Source organism: Rhinolophus sinicus, linkage group LG05, assembly GCF_036562045.2.
Source record: "Rhinolophus sinicus isolate RSC01 linkage group LG05, ASM3656204v1, whole genome shotgun sequence".
Classification (NCBI taxonomy): domain Eukaryota; kingdom Metazoa; phylum Chordata; class Mammalia; order Chiroptera; family Rhinolophidae; genus Rhinolophus; species Rhinolophus sinicus.
This window is the reverse complement of record NC_133755.1, coordinates 132,529,639-132,548,473: the sequence shown is the minus strand read 5'-3', so window position 1 is coordinate 132,548,473 and position 18,835 is coordinate 132,529,639. Positions and strand designations below refer to the sequence as shown.

General features: G+C 41.9%; 1 protein-coding gene across 6 annotated transcripts in view; it reads right to left on the bottom strand.

The window, feature by feature from the left end:
* The window catches only part of GRIK2 (glutamate ionotropic receptor kainate type subunit 2), a 590,198-nt gene extending 571,833 nt beyond the window's left edge, over positions 1-18,365 (bottom strand). For 2 of the 6 annotated variants that reach the window (XM_074333339.1, XM_074333340.1), the window contains exons 1-2: positions 17,370-18,356; positions 11,768-12,174 (exon numbers count right to left, since the gene is read on the bottom strand). In XM_074333339.1, coding sequence (XP_074189440.1) covers positions 11,768-11,882 — 115 coding nt within the window. In that variant the 5' untranslated portion in view covers positions 11,883-12,174; positions 17,370-18,356. Of the gene's footprint in view, positions 1-11,767; positions 12,175-17,369 lie in introns of all 6 variants that reach the window. The other 4 variants (XM_074333341.1, XM_074333342.1, XM_074333338.1 and 1 more) reach the window with 4 other exon arrangements.
* Between the last annotated feature and the right edge of the window lie 470 nt (positions 18,366-18,835).

Below are 18,835 nucleotides of genomic sequence, written 5' to 3'. Positions count from 1 at the left end.
TTCAGCCTAAACTCTGGGCCATTTACATGTATCCAGGTCAACTGAGTTGAGGTCTTCTCAACTAGAGCGGATGACTGCTAGAATTTGTTTCTGATAGATTTTGGGAAAACTAAATTTAACATGATCTATTAGGGGCTCCTGTAGTAGGAGGTTGGGAGGAAAAGGTCCTACAACTATACATCATCTTAGACATTATTTGTAAAACAACCCTGGTTAAGATCCATTTGGACTGTGAGGTTGGTTATGTGAGTATCAATATTCTAAGTGCTTAGGTTTTAAAGAATCAGTCAGCCCTTCAAGTGGTATGCTGAGAGCCAAAATGATAAGATACCAAAGACACAGCACTTATCTTGAAGTGTACTCATTGCTCTGCATAGTTTTGATTATCAATTGCCCATCAGAAAGCTGATGCACATGTCCATTATAAACAGAGGAACTGTAAAGATTTAAGTTCAAAAGACTCCTTAGGATTATCAAGCTCAGTAATTCTCAACCTGCCTGGGAGTTGCGTTCTGTTTCTTTTAAGTACATTACTTAGGAGTTTTCTTAAAAAGTTAAGGTACTACAACTATGCAGTTGTGAAACTATGCAGCTGAGAAAAATGAAACACTTTAAACCACAGAATCTCCAGGTTTGGGAACCAGGAATTTAAATTATTTAAAGCTCCTTCCTTTCTGATGTGAAACAAGGTTTGGAAACCATTGCTCTGATCACTCTCTCTTGCCAATGCTGGACTTTACCCTACAGAATCCCGACCTAAAATAGACCTTTAGAAGGTAGCAAAACTTGAATTAGATTTTAATGGACAGTCGATGTATGGGGTAGCAAACAGAAGAGAAATGCATCTTAGAGAACAAGCTGAGGATGAGTGATTAGAACATTACCCCCAGTCTCCAGGAAGGCTTCCTGAGCGATCAAGCCAGAACCCTCAGGGAAAGATGACTGAATGAAATACTGCTCCGCCCTTCACCCACTGAAAGCAGGAACTCCACTGTATCTTCACATATTCCAACATCACTTCTACCACAATGCAGAACTGCTTCCAGGAAAACAAAAACCAGACTTATGACAGAAGAGTATTTTTCAACCTGCATTTAACCCATTCTTCCTTTAGATTATCATAAAAATCCTGAGACTGCCTCTCCTTCATCTCACTTCTGACAGCTGAGAATCATTGATTCAAAACCTCACAATCCTCAACATCCAGGAAATTCATATATATCTAATTTACTTCATATTCTGAAGTTTTGAAAACTTAAAATAAAAATTCCAACTATAAGAGAGTATTATAATTTGAATACTTTTCAAATGGTCTCTTGGGTTCTGTAATGAGGCATCACTGCTGGCACGGGTGGGGGGGTCTTCTCTCTACCCACCTCTATGCTGATCCCCCCAACACTGGGTAAAATCTTGAATAAAAAAGAATCAAAGGTAATTTAGGACCTTCAGGAAGAATGGTGAGCTTAGTGGTGTAGGGGTAGCACCAAAGTCGATTATGCCTTAAAGATTAAGCCCCAGAAAGACTACCTAGGACAGTTCCTTGATAAAGATGCAAACATAACCATAGAAAAATCCCTCATATGTATCCACCCCAAACAATTATAGCAAATCTGAATGTTTGTGAAACTTTCCTGAATCAAGACAAATGGATCAAATACAATCACCTGTGTATCTACAAAATTTGAATAATAGCTAAAAGTTCATCATAGGCAAATGAAGAATGAAGTATATATGAAATCAAGCACAGTTTTTCAGAAAATGTTTGTGAACATAAATTAGAAAAACTATGCAGTTGTGAAAAAGTGAAAAATCTTAACCACAGGACTTAGCATGATTTCTTTGCTTATTATTTTTGCTTTTAGTTATGATTTGTTTCCTACATGTATTGTGGATATTTGATAATGCCAATTAAATTTTTGATGCTTAAAGAAAAAAAAATAAACTATGCACTTGCTTTTCTATAAAACTACCAACTCAGAAGAAAATCTGTTGTATCAGTCAAATAAGTCCTTTTCAGCACGTTTATAAAAGTTTCAGGTTCCTTATAAGGAAGAGTACTCAAGAATAATTTTTAAAAGACAACTTTAAATGTTTATGCACAGTTTAAGAAGTTGAATGAAATGTACGAGTGATAACAAATTTTACTGTGCTCCACACATACACAATAAATTACACTTTCAATCCCAAAAGTCCTTTTCTGCCAATAAGCCCAGAGGTCTATACATTTTCCTATTACCATGTTTCCCAAAAAATAAGACCTAGCCGGACAATCAGCTCTGATGTGTCTTTTGGAGCAAAAATTAATACAAGACCCGGTATTATATTATATTACATTACATTATATAAGACCTGGTCATATATTATAGCAAAATAAGACCAGGTCTTATAGTAAATTTTGCTCCAAAAGATGCATTAGAGTTGATTGTCTGGCTAGGTCTTATTTTTGGGAAAACACAGTAATTCCAACATTATCCTTGGAGTTAGACAGATAGCAAGTAATACCCATTGCACAGAAACACAAGTCAAGGCTCAGGCTGATTTAAGTATTTTTCCTAATTTATAGCCACTAGATGACAAAGTTAGGAGTAAAATTAATGACTCAAATAACTAAATTCAGGGTCTGGAGTCCTGATTTCATGTAGACCCAAAATATTACTTACAATGAATCCATTGTATTAAAATAGTTTTTAATTAATTTAATTTTTATTTTAAATAATTTATTATATATTATTTTACGTGTAATGTTTCAGGTAATAGAGATCTTTTGGAATTAGACATTGAGAATTGTCTTGGAGGTAATTTATTGTATCCTTCAAAGAAGCTAACTGTAGTTTTAAATTGTTTTCCAATGCATTTTCCTTTAAGTTAACTGGAAACTTTTCCCTGCTTAATCATTTTATCTGGTCATATGTTAAAAATACATTTATTTAGTTCCTTTCATAATTTCACTTAAGAAGTAGCTGCGATCCCAAACCAAGAATTTTTTAAAGGCTTCAATGATCAAGAACAAACACAGGTCCTTTGCTTTCATTTCAGTAACACAGAGAAAGGAGATCCATCTTATTCTTCACAAAATGCAAGCAACAGACTGACAAACCACTCAACTGCTTACTGAAGACCAAGTCAAGCCCATCCTTTTACTTTTGACGGCTTCTCAGGGGCTACAGACAGGAGTTCAAACCCTATAATCTAAATAATAAAGCATTGAAAGAGCAAGACCTCATCTATCCTCTCTGACAGAGCTGGCCCATTCTATGTCCCAAAGCTCACCTTCTTAATTTCTGCCCAAATTCCTTTTCTTCCTCCAATGATACATTTCCCCCTCCCCTTCCCTGTCACTTAATTTTTTTACAGGTCCTAGACAGAGTCCTATCTCTTCTATAAAAATTCAAGCCGACAACAATATCCTTTAAACAACTGTTGTATATATTTTACGTACCACTCATTTGGCATACATATTGAGTGGATTACCATTTGCTTGAGGTCAGAAGCTGGGTCTTGGAATTCTATTTGTCTGCCACATAGTATGTACTCAATTACTATTTGTTGACTGAATGGGTATGTACACAAGGGCAAAGAAGACCTCGGCAGGCATGGGAGAGGGGGCTGGAGGTAAGAAAAAGAGAGAAAAGGGATCATCTAGAGATCGTGTTCTCTGAAACAAAAGGTGGAGGAAGCAAAGTAGGCAAACATCTAGAGGAGCTACCAGAACAAGTGGCTTTTCCTAAAATTGATGCAAAGCACAGAGAGTCAGAGGCTACACTGGAAAAATAGCATAATTCACTGAAAAACATCACTAGACTGGCAGACAGGATATTCATGTTTTGGTCCAAAATCTGACACTAACTAGCAGTGATCAGAACAAGCTATTTAAATGCTCCTGGCAATTCATGTCTAAACTCAAAATATTACACTCAATGATCTCTAAACCCCATTTGGCTCAATATTATCGGATTTTATAGTTTTCCTTCATCTTGACAGTTTTCCTTTTATTTCTTCTGGGCAAGGAGGGGCCTGAATGCATTCAAAACAATGTACAGAATATAGAAGCTTCAGTTGATAAAAAGGACAGGATTAAAAAGACAACACAAAATAGACTAAATGCCTAAGATTGAAGCAGAACATTTCTTTAATATTCCCTTTGCTTGTTGGATCATTTTGAGCAATATTCCCATTGTGAACGGTGAAGGAATCAGAGTGAGAGTGCACTGGAGACAGAAATAGGAATTAGAGGCAACACCTTCCACATAGTTGTTTTATTTCAATGATGAAAAAGAAGCTTGTTTGATTTAAAAGGCTGTGAAAGTATTTTAAAGGTCTTTTTGATTGGAAAGAGATATGTCAATGTAAGAATATCATTGACGTCTTATTTTAAATCATCACATAGGTTCAAAGATGTGGACTAATGCAAGCAAAACGATCAATTTACAAAGCATGGAGGTGTCTGGGAGTAAACCTGGAAAAGACTGTTATCAAATGGCATTTGACGTTTCTCTTTTTCTCAGCCTCCCCTCTGCATCAGTGCTAACACTCAGTACTCCTAACACTCAGTACTCCTTTAGGCACCGGGTACTCGTTTGTGTATCAGCATCTCTGTCATAGACAGAACCGACTGATCCAATAAACTCATCCTAACTTTACAACCTCGGGACTATGTGGTCTCCCTTCCAGAATATATTTGTCTTAAAACAAGGCCATGGAAGAGAACAAAAAGCAAGACAGATAGAAATTACATATGTCAGTGGGGAAAATATCTGAAAGTCACAACATCCGCGAACCCTTTCAGATATTCACACATAACCCTGCTGTCTAGTGTTCTGGTTTGCTACTAAATCCAGAAAAGAATGTTTAGTTTTTAATTAAGAAAATAAGGGATTTAACTCAATCTCTAGGCAAGTGCTATATTTGAATGCTGCGGTAATTAGAGTATCTCAAAGCCTAAATATAAAAATAAAATGAAAATTGTAAAATCCTGCAGGAAGATTTTGATGGTCTTCCCTAATCTCCCACCCACATTCATATTATCAGATTAGCTAATAATGTCATTTTGAAAAAACAACAATATAAAATGTTCGGCCTTAAAGGTGTGAGGCAAGGGACAAATAAACTTTACTTGCTTGGGTATCAATGAGGAGTGAGGAAAGCACGTACTCCTTTGAGAACCTGTGGAATGTGGAGTGGGACTGGAGGGTGAAAGCTGGTGACCTTTGGGCCCAACTAGCTACGTGCTTTTGGTTTGGTCAACTCAGAATTTTTTAAACAATTTTGAAAACTATGCCATTAAAATTTGGGACATTTGTACGTGAAAACTTGGGTTTCAGTTTTTTCTGGAATAGTCAAAGGAGCTGACAACTTTGAATAGACAATTTCACAAAGCAAAAAACAGCTGGAAGAACAATCTCTGAAGAGACTGAGACGTGATTTTCTCCTTGGCACTGACTATCCTCTAGTGTCCCTAATGTAAAGCAAGGCTCTGCCCTTTTTCTGGGAGCAGAAGAAATGTGAATGCACTGAAATACAGTAACTTGAATTTAAAAGTTTCAGTAAGAAAAAAGGACAGGATCAAAAAGGCAACATAAAACAGATCAAATACTAATGACTTTTGGAACTGAAGAAGGAGAACATTTGTTTGTCTCTGCAGTTACTCTACTACAGACAAGCTTTGTTTATAAGAAAAAGTTACCAATAATGCAACAATTAAAACTCAAATGTGTTCTTTTCAGTTACAGAAAAGAAAGGATCCATCATCAATACTTATTCTCAACACCCTGTATACTCTCAAAAATTTGTTTTTGAAATTAAGAAGACATATAAGTCAGCTCCTAAAGTTATTTTCTTATTGAAACTTGGTCCTATACCTAGGTTCACGGCATATGATGAAGGTCTGAAAAAAGCTTATTTAACCTACATTAAACCTTGAGGATGCATTAATGAGTCTTTTAAAGGGATAATTTTAATTCTCCAATCTTCAACCATAAAGACTATATAGTACTAATCTGCCTTGCCCTTTCCATTAAACTTGTTAAGGGCATTCTATTTAGTCAGCACCCAGAATGGGCCATTAAAATTCTTGTTCAGTAAGAGTTGTGTTCGGTGCTCTGTTGTTTTAAATTCCATTAAATCCAAATGGTCTTTATCGCCCCATGACCACCGTGACTTCAATCAGCCAATTTAATTACCTTACAAAATTGTCAGCAGAAGCAGCAAAGAAAAACAGGAAGCCCTATGACGTTATCAGATTACAATTGTCTCCTTCGGTGTTTAATCTGTACCAGTCAACACTGGTGATGTGCACCTGCCTCCTTCCCTTTGAGGAGCTTTTGACCTTACCTTTCACGCTAAGATTTAGGGTTTAAGATTTATTTGAAGCACTTCTAGTACCTTGATCTCTGGACTACAAATTGAAAGCCCAGGAAGATAAAGCTTCACCACCCAAATGCAAAACAATCACCTATTCCATTTCAAGACATTAGACCATCCTACAGAGGAAAACCTAGGATCTCCCACAAAGCCCAGGTATTGTGAATGTAGTAGCTTAACGATTTCAGTATAGTACAGCTGAAAGACAGTGAACTGCTTCCTCCTTGGTGTGTAAAAATGGACGTCAACAATTCCCAGAGAACAAATGTAATTAGAGCTACAATAACTCAGTAAAACCTGAAAAACAGGAGAAAATGCATTCCTCTCACTTGAATTTCTACCACAAAAGAGCTAAACATTTCCCTTATCAGAAGTTTTGATAATCAAAAAAAAATTAAAGATTATGTCATCATTATCATATACAACACTTTAACGGTGAGTAGACTTGAAGAGGCTCTGATAATCAATGGCACATCCCACGTTTGGTCCATGGTATGTTCAGCCTTTGTGTGGGAGCAATTTACATTAACTTTCCTGTGCTGAGTAAATGTTGAAACAGTGTCATTTGAGAATTCAGGGAATGAACACACGGCAGTGATCACTTGAATTAAACTAAAAAGCAAAAGGCATCTGTCGGAAGAAATGTCTGCTGACATATAAACAAACCCATGTTCGCTGCTGAAAGACAACCTCACAGAGCCAGAAAATGTACTGAGTTCCATGTGTCTGGGTGGAGAAGGGGTGCTATTTCTACAGAAGGAAAGATCATTTTTCAAAGTCGTTTTCTGAAATGAGTGTGCCTCTGTTGATGGATCACATCAGAGTTACTCATTGAAGCTTTAAGAATAAGTGAGAACTTATGTGAAAAATATTTTTTTTTTTTTTACTTTTGTATTTTTTATTGTAGCCGTTGTGTTGGCGATTCTTGGAAAGACTTCCCTACTTTCCAGAGCTCAGCTGAGCAGGTGTTCTGGCTTTATCTGTTTCAGACAGTAGCCGCTGTTACTCCCCATCCCCACCTACCAAGAGCCACTTTTCCAGATTCCAGATGTAAAGCCACTCCTCCCTCCTGCCCACCTCACCTCCCAAAGGATGAAAGATCTCTTTCAAAGAACTTGTTGAGAATGGCAACTTCTAAGCTCAGTCAATTCACTCACATTCCTGGAGGTTGTAGTACATCTGCTATTAATTATATCTGGAAGTACATGGGATGTCCAGCAAATGGGGGATTTCCATAGGAACCCTTTCTGCTCATTCTGAGGCCGTGGATTTTCTCACCTGGGCTGTCCCTGAGCTGGCTGCCTTCACCTTCAGCATATGCACAGCAAGTTGGCTATGTTCTGTGCCATGGACCTGTGGCCAGTGCTCTGTGCCAAGGAGATGGGGGGGGGGGGGAAGGGATCTTGCCTGGGAAACCTTTTAATAAAGGCTTTTACTAGCATGCTTAAGAAGAAAGCTAGGCGGGAACATCTGAAGGGAAGAAGCGGCCTACCACATGCTCAGCAACTCAACTCTAAGGGACTATCTAGGACAAGCTATCCAGGAGAGGGAAGAAAGTTTGTGTTGCTATCTTTGCTCCTGGCATTCTAAGTGCCAATTCCGGAATGGAACTTGAAAAGCCCTACCTCGAAAATCAGAAACAAGTGGTGGCTTGAGGAGTGATTCCTTACAGAAGATGCGGAAGCCTTCAACCTCCCAAAGGGACTGCTGCCCCACCCACAGCCGCATCCAGAGCCATCCAGGGCTTCTACTCCTGCCCATGCTTTCCCTGGAGCACAGGTCGAGCAGACTGGGAAGAAAAAGTTGGCTAAACTAACAGCAGAAATGTTCAAGTACTGCATAGCCATGGTTCAGCTGGGAGACTGTGGAATCGGGGGCCACAACCCCATGGACAGAAGGATCCCACCTTTGCCTTCTCTAGCGGCTGCAGCGGCTGCACAGCTGCGGAGAAACAATGGTGCCTTATTTACATGTGCCGCCACTGCCCCAAAGCCAGAGCGCTGCTAGAGGCACGGCTGGGGGCGTCCCAGGTTCCCCTTGCAAAAGCAGGCTGACAACGTCTCACCTGACCTGCAGCTAGGGAACTAACCGTCCAAGATCTACCTTATCCCCTGACTGCATGCTTGCTGGATGGTCGCCCTAGAGAAAACACGCTGGATGAAGGCAGAGAAACAGCCGCGACCCAAGGTGAGGCCCCCGCCTGCCCCCTTGCTAGGAGAACAGCTGACTCTCAGGTCGTTCCCTCCTCTGCCTCCAGGCTGCCATAAAGCCTTAGGAAAGCACCCTGGGGTTGGTGCTCCGGAGACCGTCTCTGGGAGATGTTTGCTAAGCGGTAACTGAGGAGCAAGCCCAGGTGTGCAGCCCAGCGCCAGCCAGACCAGGTGGGACAGGGACAGGGGTCGTGAGCAGGCATAGGCGTTCCTGGGCATGACTGCAGGAAGTTTTCCTGGGCACCGCAGAGGAATTATGGCAAAGTGTCAGACTTGCTTCCCCTGAGCGCACTGGTCTGTTTGTGTATGTGAGTGAATGAGAGCGAGAGCGAGAGAGAGCGAGAGAGAGCGAGAGAGAGCGAGAGAGAGCGAGAGAGAGCGAGAGAGAGCGAGAGAGAGAGCGAGAGAGAGAGCGAGAGAGAGAGAGAGAGAGAGAGAGAGAGAGAGAGAGTTGTGAACCCGGTAGACTGGAGGAGGTGGTAGGGAATTAGATAGATAAGGGTCATACCCAGAGCAGGGCTGCTTTCTGATCCAAAAAAAACGGCGACTGGACTTCGGGAGTGTGTGTGCAGTAGTTGTTGTTGTTGTTTTTTTTTGGGGGGGGAGGGGGACGACAACCGGTGAACGATAGAGCCGGTGAGGGTGGTTTCTACCATCTACAGGAAGAGGGGCTGGGGCAAGCACCAGCAGGGCTCCACGGTTGCCATAGCACCGCTGTGGAGGCACCGGGCCTTTGGCCGCTGCTGGCCACGCCTTGGTAGGTGGGGGAGGTAGAAAAGGGGGCTGGATGCCACTTCCTCAGCAGAGGCGATGGGTCTCACCCGCACCTGGCGGCCCCCCAGGAGCAGGGGCAACACGAGCAATTCCAACCCCTTCACGTCCAAGGAAAGGAGCCAGGGATGAGGCTCTGGTTTGCCATTTCAGCGACAGTAGAAAATAACCTTCCTCAAAAGTGGCTTATAAGTATTCAGCCAACCATACCCTCCACCCAAAACAGGTTTTCACCAGAAGAAAATGAAACTCCCATCATTGCATCAAAATAGCCCCAACAGAAAAATGTCCCAACATTACAATGTGCAGAGTCCTTCCCCACATCTCAGGACAGAAATCAGGGAAAATGGATTTCCCTGTGGAAAATGTTTGAAGTTAATGAATAAAATAACAGGCTATTTAGAAATAGGACTGTTGGATTAGGGTATCAAGGCACTGACTGGTGAGAATGGTCTTTACCTACTCCCCTATTTCTTAAGGAGATTCTTAGTAAGCTTTGGTCTAGGAAAATGTTTTTTTGTGTGTGTGTCAGCTCTTTTGGAAAGCTGCTACACACTCTGCCACAGTTGCCAAGATTTTTAATATGAAGATATGAAATGATCAGCGAATGTAACAATCTAATGATTCAGCAAATATTGTACTGCAAGACCAGAGCAGCAATAATTAAATCTTTAGAGTATTGGTTGCAGTTTTCTGGCTCCCAGGCTTCCTTTTTTCCCACCGAGTCTGCAAACACACTAAGACACACTCATTCATAAACACTTCACAAGACACCTCAGTATTTCAGATAGGTAGGTAGGTTGTACTACTCAAAATATTAGGCAAAACTAGCATACTGTAGCACTTACCGTGGTTGAAGCAGAACAGCTGAACACACATATTGTCAGTGATATAGGGACCTGTTTAATCTGATCTAAAGAAATAAGCATTCCTGTGGATGCTTGTTGCTAAGAGCAACATGCTTAAGGACCATCTAAAGGCATGAAGAAAGCAGGAAAACTACTGCAGTAGGAACTCAGTTATAACCCATTGTCTTTAGTGTCATTAGGAGCGTGGGAGAAGGGGAAGGTAGAGTTCCCTTCTTGTAATATGTGAGAAGCATTCCTACCCTGGTTCCACAAAGCCTGAGATAATAAATTTTATCATTATACAAAAAGCACATGGGGACAAGGAAAAAGATGCTGTTGACATAATAGGAGATGCAGGCAATCACTCTTCGATTTAAATTTGACTGAGTGATTTAATGTATCTGCTTTTATCTCCAAGACACATATTCAGGATTATACGGTTTCCTGCACTCTTTGGTCTAAATCCACTTGAACTGTCAAAGGAGGCACCCAGTGGAAGCATTTACCCGCCTGGCATGCTTCTCTCTCACTCTTATCTACTTCAGGGAACTTTCCTTGACTAGTTCTGCTCCTACTAAAACTCCACTGGCCATCTATAGCCGCTGAGCATTGCTCACGCTTAATTTCCTCCAAACAAACCTTTAGACCAGTGTTTCCACTGGAGTCCCACACTTAGATTGTCCTTCGAGCTCTAAGGAAACCCTGATTCCTTAGGAAAGCAATAGATTCCCCTAATGTATAACTGCCCCCCTGGGCTTTTATCATTCCAGAGTGAAATAAAGATGCAGACTTAGAGTCCCATACACAGCTACCCTCCTCCCCAAACAGGATTGTTAATCATTTATTAGTCCAGGACGCGCAGTGAGAAAGCTGTGAGAGGACAACTCACAAGTTAAAAACAAGCAAAAACCCTTTCTTAGGACGGCGGCTACCTCACTTGAGCTAAGCAGCAGTCTCCCCTTGCTAAGTAGAGCCTTCAATCTTACAACACTATTAAGAGCTCCGGATCCCCGTAAAGGAGCCAGGGACTGGAAAAGCAGCGAAATTAACCGAAAAGTGCGTCTGACAACAAAAGAAATCAAAAGGCTGAGCGCCTTTCACTTGCGGACCTGTCCGGGTCCCAGGCAGCAGCGCACTGGACGCCAACTCGCCAAAGAGTTACCAAGTATTAACTCATCAGCCCTGCAAGCTGAGAGGCGTGTAGCTTTAGCCCACACCTCCATCCGGACCTCTCAGTGGGCCAAGGCCGGAAGGCTCTGGGGCAGACCGAGGGACGCCAAGGCTGCCTGCCCCCAGCGTCACTAGCAGCTCCAAGGCAGGCTACTACGTAAGGGGAGGTATTGCAGGGACCACTGGCACTCACTTCACTCTCCGGCGGTTAAATTGTTTTAAAGAAAAGAAAAAAAATGAAATAAAAGATACACGGTGGTTCTTTAAACCCCCCGGGAGGCAGGCGACAGAGCAGTGAACAGGTCGGAATGCATGGAGCCCACCCGCCTGGTAGCGCGAACCCGCCTGTTTACATCCGGCAGCCTGGGCGCCAGATACCAGGGGATAGAGAGAGATGGGGAATCTTACCAAATCTTAATACATGTGTGGTTCCTTGAGAATATCCAATCCACATTAAGCAGAGCAGGAGTTTAATAGTGTGCCTGAAGACTGGATTACTTAGAATCAGAGAAATAATCTTCATGGTGTTTCTGCGTCCACACGCGCGGCACCCACTTCCCGGATCTAGCGTTAGGCTCCCGGTTCGGGTAGGAATGAGGATGCGTGGAGTGGTGTCCGCAGGCACGATCACGGCATGGTCACAGAGAGAGGAAGGAGTCTCCGCTTCCCAAACCCATTAGCAATCGCTGCATGTTCTTCACTCACTGCGCCAAGGAGCAACCTTCCACTGCAAGGGATGGTGGGACATCCATGTTACTCGGGGAGCATCCGGGAGAAATCCAGCACGCACACCCAGAGTGTCTGGCCGCGCGAGCCTGGGGAAGCAAAAGAAGGGGAAAATCAATAGGACAGCCAGCCTTGGAAACCGCCGAGGTGTCAGTAGGGAGCCACAGTCCCAGCACAAAAGGCGCTTTGCTCGTAAAGATTTTGCCAGGCCCTATTCCACTGCACTGCTGCACAGCTTCTGACGTGAAGCCAAGATTAAGTGAGAAAAATTGAGATAGCTGCTTGCCTCTTAAGGCTCTCTGCCAGTGAGCGTCCCTATATCTATTATGCAACCGATCTGATTGCCCGCCTTGAGTTGCAAGAAAGAAGTCGCATTTATTTATGTGGGAAAAGTGCTTTTATTTTCAATAAGATTCTTTACCAAGAGAGTGATTGGTGTATGCAAGCGGACTTCTTACAATCAACTGATGAATTTTAATAAATGACAAGCTAAGTCAAAGTGACTTTGCCTAAGAGTTATAAAAAAGGAAGTGCTCCAAGACTAAGGCATTTACTGCAAATATAACTTCTGTTTAGGTTCAAAGAGGGTCTTAGTTGTACTTTTTAAAATTTTGTCCAGGAATGAATATAGATTGGAGTGTACTGGAGAAGTGAAGATAGTCATTTAAAACTTGAGTGGGACAGTCTTTGATTACTACCCAGGAATAAAAATAGATTTCTTCAAGTGTCCTTTTAGGGGAAAAAATGTTGAATTAAAATCAAGGAATCACATTTTCCCACCCATTTTTAGCTCATCTAAAATAATTGTGCATATATAAAAAGACAATGATATTTGAATTGGTGTAGCAAGCTCCAAAAGCTTCAGTCATTTATGTCCAAATGTCTTATCTCTGGTGTTTTGAATACGTTTTTCTTTAAGAAGTGAAATGTGGGATCAAAGCTTGAGCAACACTGTCACAACTTCATCTAAAAATGCCTTATTATTTTCTAGTGCTCTGGTCAAAATATTTAGAGTCCTCAGGCAGTGACTCTCTTGGATTTCACAACTAGCAATTTATTCAAGAAAAAAAGTACAGGAATATATTTCTATTAAAACAATAAAATACATGTTATTGTTGAAATAGGTAATATGCTCTCCTCCAGGTATGTAGATAAGAATATTCAATCCTAATATTTTATATTAGTAAGTGAAACCAAGATGGATAGTGATAAATATATTGCTACATATTAATAGTTTTAAGTGATCAAGAAGCACAAAAGGTAAACTGCTGGGCCTATATCTTAAAATAATCTCTTTTTCTTAACCAACTAACAGGGCACAGGTTTAACCTTATGAAAAAATATGAAATAATATCTTATTTGAAGAATATGTAATTTTTAGATAAAGAGGTATATGAGTACTATGTCCTCCAGATAGCAAGAAAACAGTGCAATGTTTTCATTCCCTCATGATTTCTTCATTCTATTTTTTCTTAAGATACTATAAAATGCTTGTTTGAAAATAAACCTACATTTTGCAAAGGAATTAAGTGGACATTGATTTTTTTTTTTTTTTTTTAAGATGGAGGCATTACTGCAGTGTCAAAAATAAGTATCATGAATGGCTAGTTCTGCAGTGTAGCAGGCAATTCAATCAAATAATTTGACTATTTGAGCACTTTAAAAGGAACACCTTGTGCTAAAACCAAGGGTATCTAGCGACTCCTTCAGTCCATGTTTAAAATATCTCTTGTAAGACATGTACAGCCCAACATGTTCTGTCTTGTATTTGCTGTCTCATTTATTCCATTCTATTCTTTTTACTTTTTGATATTAGCAGAGATAATCATGACTGCCAGGGCAACAATATTATTTTTTTTCCATCTGTCAATATAATTGATACCTACTACCTGAAAATAACATGTTCTGTTGTGACTAATCAAAATACTGCAATTCTACAGTGTAGTTCGCATTTAGTGGAACTTGAAAAAACAAAATGTACCATAACTCCTTGTTCATGTACTCTGTTAACATAATGGCATTTGACATTACAGTTGTAACTTGTCTACTTAAAACTAGCATTCTAAACTATTTAGTTTTTGTGGTACTATTTATTGGATGTCTTGTTGGAAAAGTGAAAGATCAAGCTTCCAGATTCATGAAGTTCTTACACAGTAAATTGAACAGTAAAAAGTCTATCATAATTTTTTTAACTATTAATTGGTCCCCAAAGAATCAATTTGCACATATGCTATATTAGGCTCATTTACACCCATCAATTCATCCTAAAGGCTTCAACAGCACAGACAGCAACTCTACCTGTCCAATTGAACTTCTGCAAGGCAGAAGATGACCTTTCTTCAGGACCGTGGACAGCGCTCCAGCCATCGATTTATTCTGTAGTACACTGAAAGTAGTATATTGAATGGGTCATGTACCATTTGAAGTGACAGTGTGCATATTTCTACTATACAGAGTCTGTAATTTTGAATTATTACATTGTTGACATTGCCAAGGGGACTATTTTGTCAACGTGTTGTGTGTATATTTCAGTGTGACTTACTGGGGTTGCTTGGCATACCCAGGATGTGCTAATAGTCATCCCTTTTCAGAGCACACTATTACAAAAGCTATTTACATTAACTGAGTTCCATCCTGAGCACAAAACTACTTGTTTCTCAGTACAAAAAAAAATTGACTGTAAGACCACCAAGAATTCAGAATATTGAATAACATACTGTCAATGTTCATGGCTAAAGACATTTCTAAAATGTACAATTAGTTATTTCTTCAGAATGCTCCACCTCCAGATTTCCATCTGTTACAATGCTAATCAGATTCATTCTCATTCTTTCTCATTAAACGTCACTCACTCCCAGGCAAAAGCAACAACAAAACCCCTAAAATTACGCCCCCAATACTACAACAGAATGATTTGGTAGTCTAGAAGATGCCTATAGTAAGGCAATTTTGAAGTTATTACAAGTTGCTCCCCAATGCTGATACCATACATCATAATTCTGGGGAATATGAAGGATTAATAAAATCATTATCTAGTATTCATTGACTAGATTTCACTCTCTTTTAAAAACTGTGTCAATTTTGTAATTTGCTCCCTTCTCAAAGATTTAAAAAAAATACCATTACTTGGTGTCAGGCGATCATACATAATTAGTAATAGAGATTTACACCCCTTGTTCCATGGTTTCATTTGCTTTTTTTCCCCTCATTTTAACCACATAGAGCCAAAAGCTCTGTAGGTTCCAAGGTCAAAGCAGAGATGACAAACTGCAAATGCACACATATATGCACACAGAGAGAGGAGCTGTGTCTAAAAGTAAGCCTCAAAAAAAAAGCAGAATGTTGACATGAAGAGATATCAAGCCTATGATAAATTAGTGAAGAACAAAATGCATATCATGTTTATGCGAACCTTGTTCCAACAACAACAACCAAAAGCCATTAGCTTCATCTTTCACTATATTTTTATATTTACTGACACTAATGACCTCTTATTCTTGGGCGCTATTACTTGAGAAGCAATTTTATTTTTCTTTTCTCCCAGTGAAAATGAATCTTATTCTAGTTAGCTGCCACCTGCTGGGGCATGTACAAATGTGTAATAATCCTTACAGCACATTGTTTAAAAAGACAATGCCTATACCTTTAGCAAGAAACTGGCAAATACATACCCCAGGACAACCCGAATTTCAAAGGTGTTTCAAAGGTGTTTAAAAACTGTGTCATGCCATAACTATATTTAATGTTTTCACATGGAATTCTTTGTAAGAATTCCACTTGACTTGTCACCAAAGTCCTGCTGTTATGTGACATTTGAGAAACCTCATCTTATAGTAACACCTGACCTATTCTTCCATGCATGTGGCCTGTTGTATTGCAGCTAAGCTAAAACAAACAGCCTGTTCATCCATGGTATTAGAGGTGCCAGAAAATAAAGTCAGAGCTGATATCACTTAAAACCACACTGTTGCATACTTGCACTTCACTCTTCCTAACTATGAACGCTATACTATGCTATGCAATCCCTTGTGATTCTGAACACATATCAGCTGTTCAACCAACATTCTGCTGCATTGATGATTAATGACATTTAGAGTTATAATTAATTTTTAGATGCCAAAAAGAAGCATATCTTAATTAAGAAATTGAATTGGAATAATTTACATATCCTGGAACCTTTTTTTCTTTTTTATAGATTTCAGACTGTGCAATTTTCAATGGGTTTAAATAGAAGAAAACTAACAGGTAAGACTTCTAGGCATCACTTGTTTCTCTATCATCTTCCTTTGTGCGTTTCATTTTGTTTGTTTGTTTGTTTGTTTGTTTAATAAGTTCCTAAGGCCACTGGAAGCTGCCTTGGTGGTGGCGGAAATGGTGTCTATAAAAAGTTATAAAGTAATGAACTTAAACAAACCAAGATGGAAATATTAATACCTATCTCCCAGCAAACTACAGACTAAGATTCGATTGAATCAATCATCTCTTGTAAAATGAAAATGATCATTAATCTATAAGGTAAATTCTAATGACACAACACTTACAGTATGAAGATGAAGAAATGACAGAAGGTAATCTGTTACCAAAAGTATAGCAGTAGTAAGTTTCCTAATAGCCCCTGTTCCCTAAATTGGAAATGATTATAAGGAGCCTCAGATGAATCGTGTTATTTAGTAAAGAACTCACTGAAGGTAAAACTACCAGGGGATGAGAGTCGCTAAAAGTTCTTGATGTTCATGATCCACCCAGGTGACATTACTCCCCTCACCCTAATGGGACGCCCTCTGAGCTTTTTCAGAGGCTTTCAATGCTGGCACTGGTTGGCATGAATGTCTGTACTTCCTCACACAGAACTAGGGAGCAGGGCTAATGGAAGAATGGACGGATGGAAGGAAAGCTGGGGAGTTCGTCAGACCCGCAGGCAGATGCACAGCTTCTTGCCATCTGTTTCTCTTCGCCTCGCGTGAGTCCCAGTAGCGGAGGCCACTTCCTGACACGTCCACTTATTAAATTATTTGATGTGGAAAACGCGAGCGCCTGTAGCCAACCGAGCCAGTTGCATCCTTGATGGGAATTGGCTGAGGCCAGCGGGACAAAGCCACTCGCAGCGAATCGGTCTAGCGGGCGCCGGGTGCGCACCCGGCTCCGCAGCACTGCTGTTCGTTCGCCTTCTTCCTCTCCAGATGGAAAAATGCCCCTCGCCCACCACCGGTATCTCCCGTCCTCATGGGAACATACTCCTCGGGAGACAGCCCGGAGCGGAGCCCACCCGGGGGGGAGTCCTTACCTTTCGCTGGGGGTGAAGTGGGAGGAGAGGGGGATGGGTGGTCCTCTGGGAGGAGCAGCGGGAGGATGTCGGGCGGGAAGTCCCAGGATCCCGGACAGAGCAGCGCAGCCGCGGGCGCCGAGCGCGAGTGACGGCGGCGGCGGAGAAGGAGACCGTGGAGCAGCAGCAGCAGCGGAGACAGACACGCCTCCTGGCGGGGGTTCCTCGCCTCTTGCTTTAAAGGCGCCGCGCTCCTTTCCCCGCAGCCCCTGCACGCTCCCGGGCGCCGTAGCCAAGAGGGCGCAGCGATGGTCCCTGGACCGCGGGAGCGAAAGTGCGAGAATTCTGGGCACCCCTAGACTAGGACGTTATGAACCCTCCCCTCCCGGACTTCTCCCCAGCGCACATCCCCGCCTGCTCTTGGATGGGGGCACTGGAAACGAGATGCTCGGTCAGGGAGTGATGCAAATCGCCAAGGAATGTGCCTGTCTCTGGGTGGTGACAACACGTATAAGGAGCCCGAGCACGTTTTGTTCTGGGTGGTGGCTTTTAAACCTTGCCGAAACCATAGCAACGAAACTTCTCTGCTGCCAGCATTTGGGGAGCAGCTGGTAGTCTCGAAAGTGGCCCTCTTAGTCCAACTACTGCCATTTCCCTTTGAGGTCTGCGGGAAAAATCTTGACCTGTGCCTCACCCGCACCTCCACTCTTGTGCAAGCCACCAGTACGCTCCCCTCACGCTTGCCCGACCCCCTTAGAAGCCTAGAGTCACTGCGCCTCTCTCCCTGCCTCCGTTTCTGAAAAAAAGAAAGGGACTTCTCCCTGTGGTCGGAGGACTGGCGGGCAGTCTCTGTGCCCGTCTGTCGCCTTAATGGCAGACGCCTCCTTTCCCCCCAGGTCCCTGAACTCCCAGCCCAAACGAATCACCGAAAGAAGTTGGGTTTGAGATCAGGTGGGTGGCCAAACTGGAGGTCGCAGACTCAGAGGGTGGAGAAAGAAGCCTGGGAGCAGTCCCGGCCCGGCGGCCTTCCTTCCAAATTCTCTAACGGACATTTTAAAAGGCCCGAGGAGGGGAGGAGCGCCTAAGTCCTGAGTCTTCTGACAACTCCGTTTCCAGGGAGGGGCTACCGGCAGCGAGCACACCCGGCTTCCCCGGCTTCTCAATGGAAACGATTAGCTTTTGCAAACAATCCCCGATTTCCGCTCCTCGGGGTTGGAAAAGTCAACATCTACTCAATACCGTTGCTATTTTATACTCGGCCCTACAATATTAACTAGAGCAGAGATTTTGTAAGTTGCCCCCAGAGGAAGTTAGCGAGCAGTGATTCGCGAGGAGGTTTAAGTGAGGCTGAGCAGGAGCAGGCAGGACACGCTGGGCCGGGAGGCAATTTTCAAATGGGCTGCATAAGGGGCCAGGTGAGATTCTGTGGTTCTGCTGAGTCCTTGAGCAGCCCTGATTTTCATTCTCTAATTCCAAAGGTCGTAAGT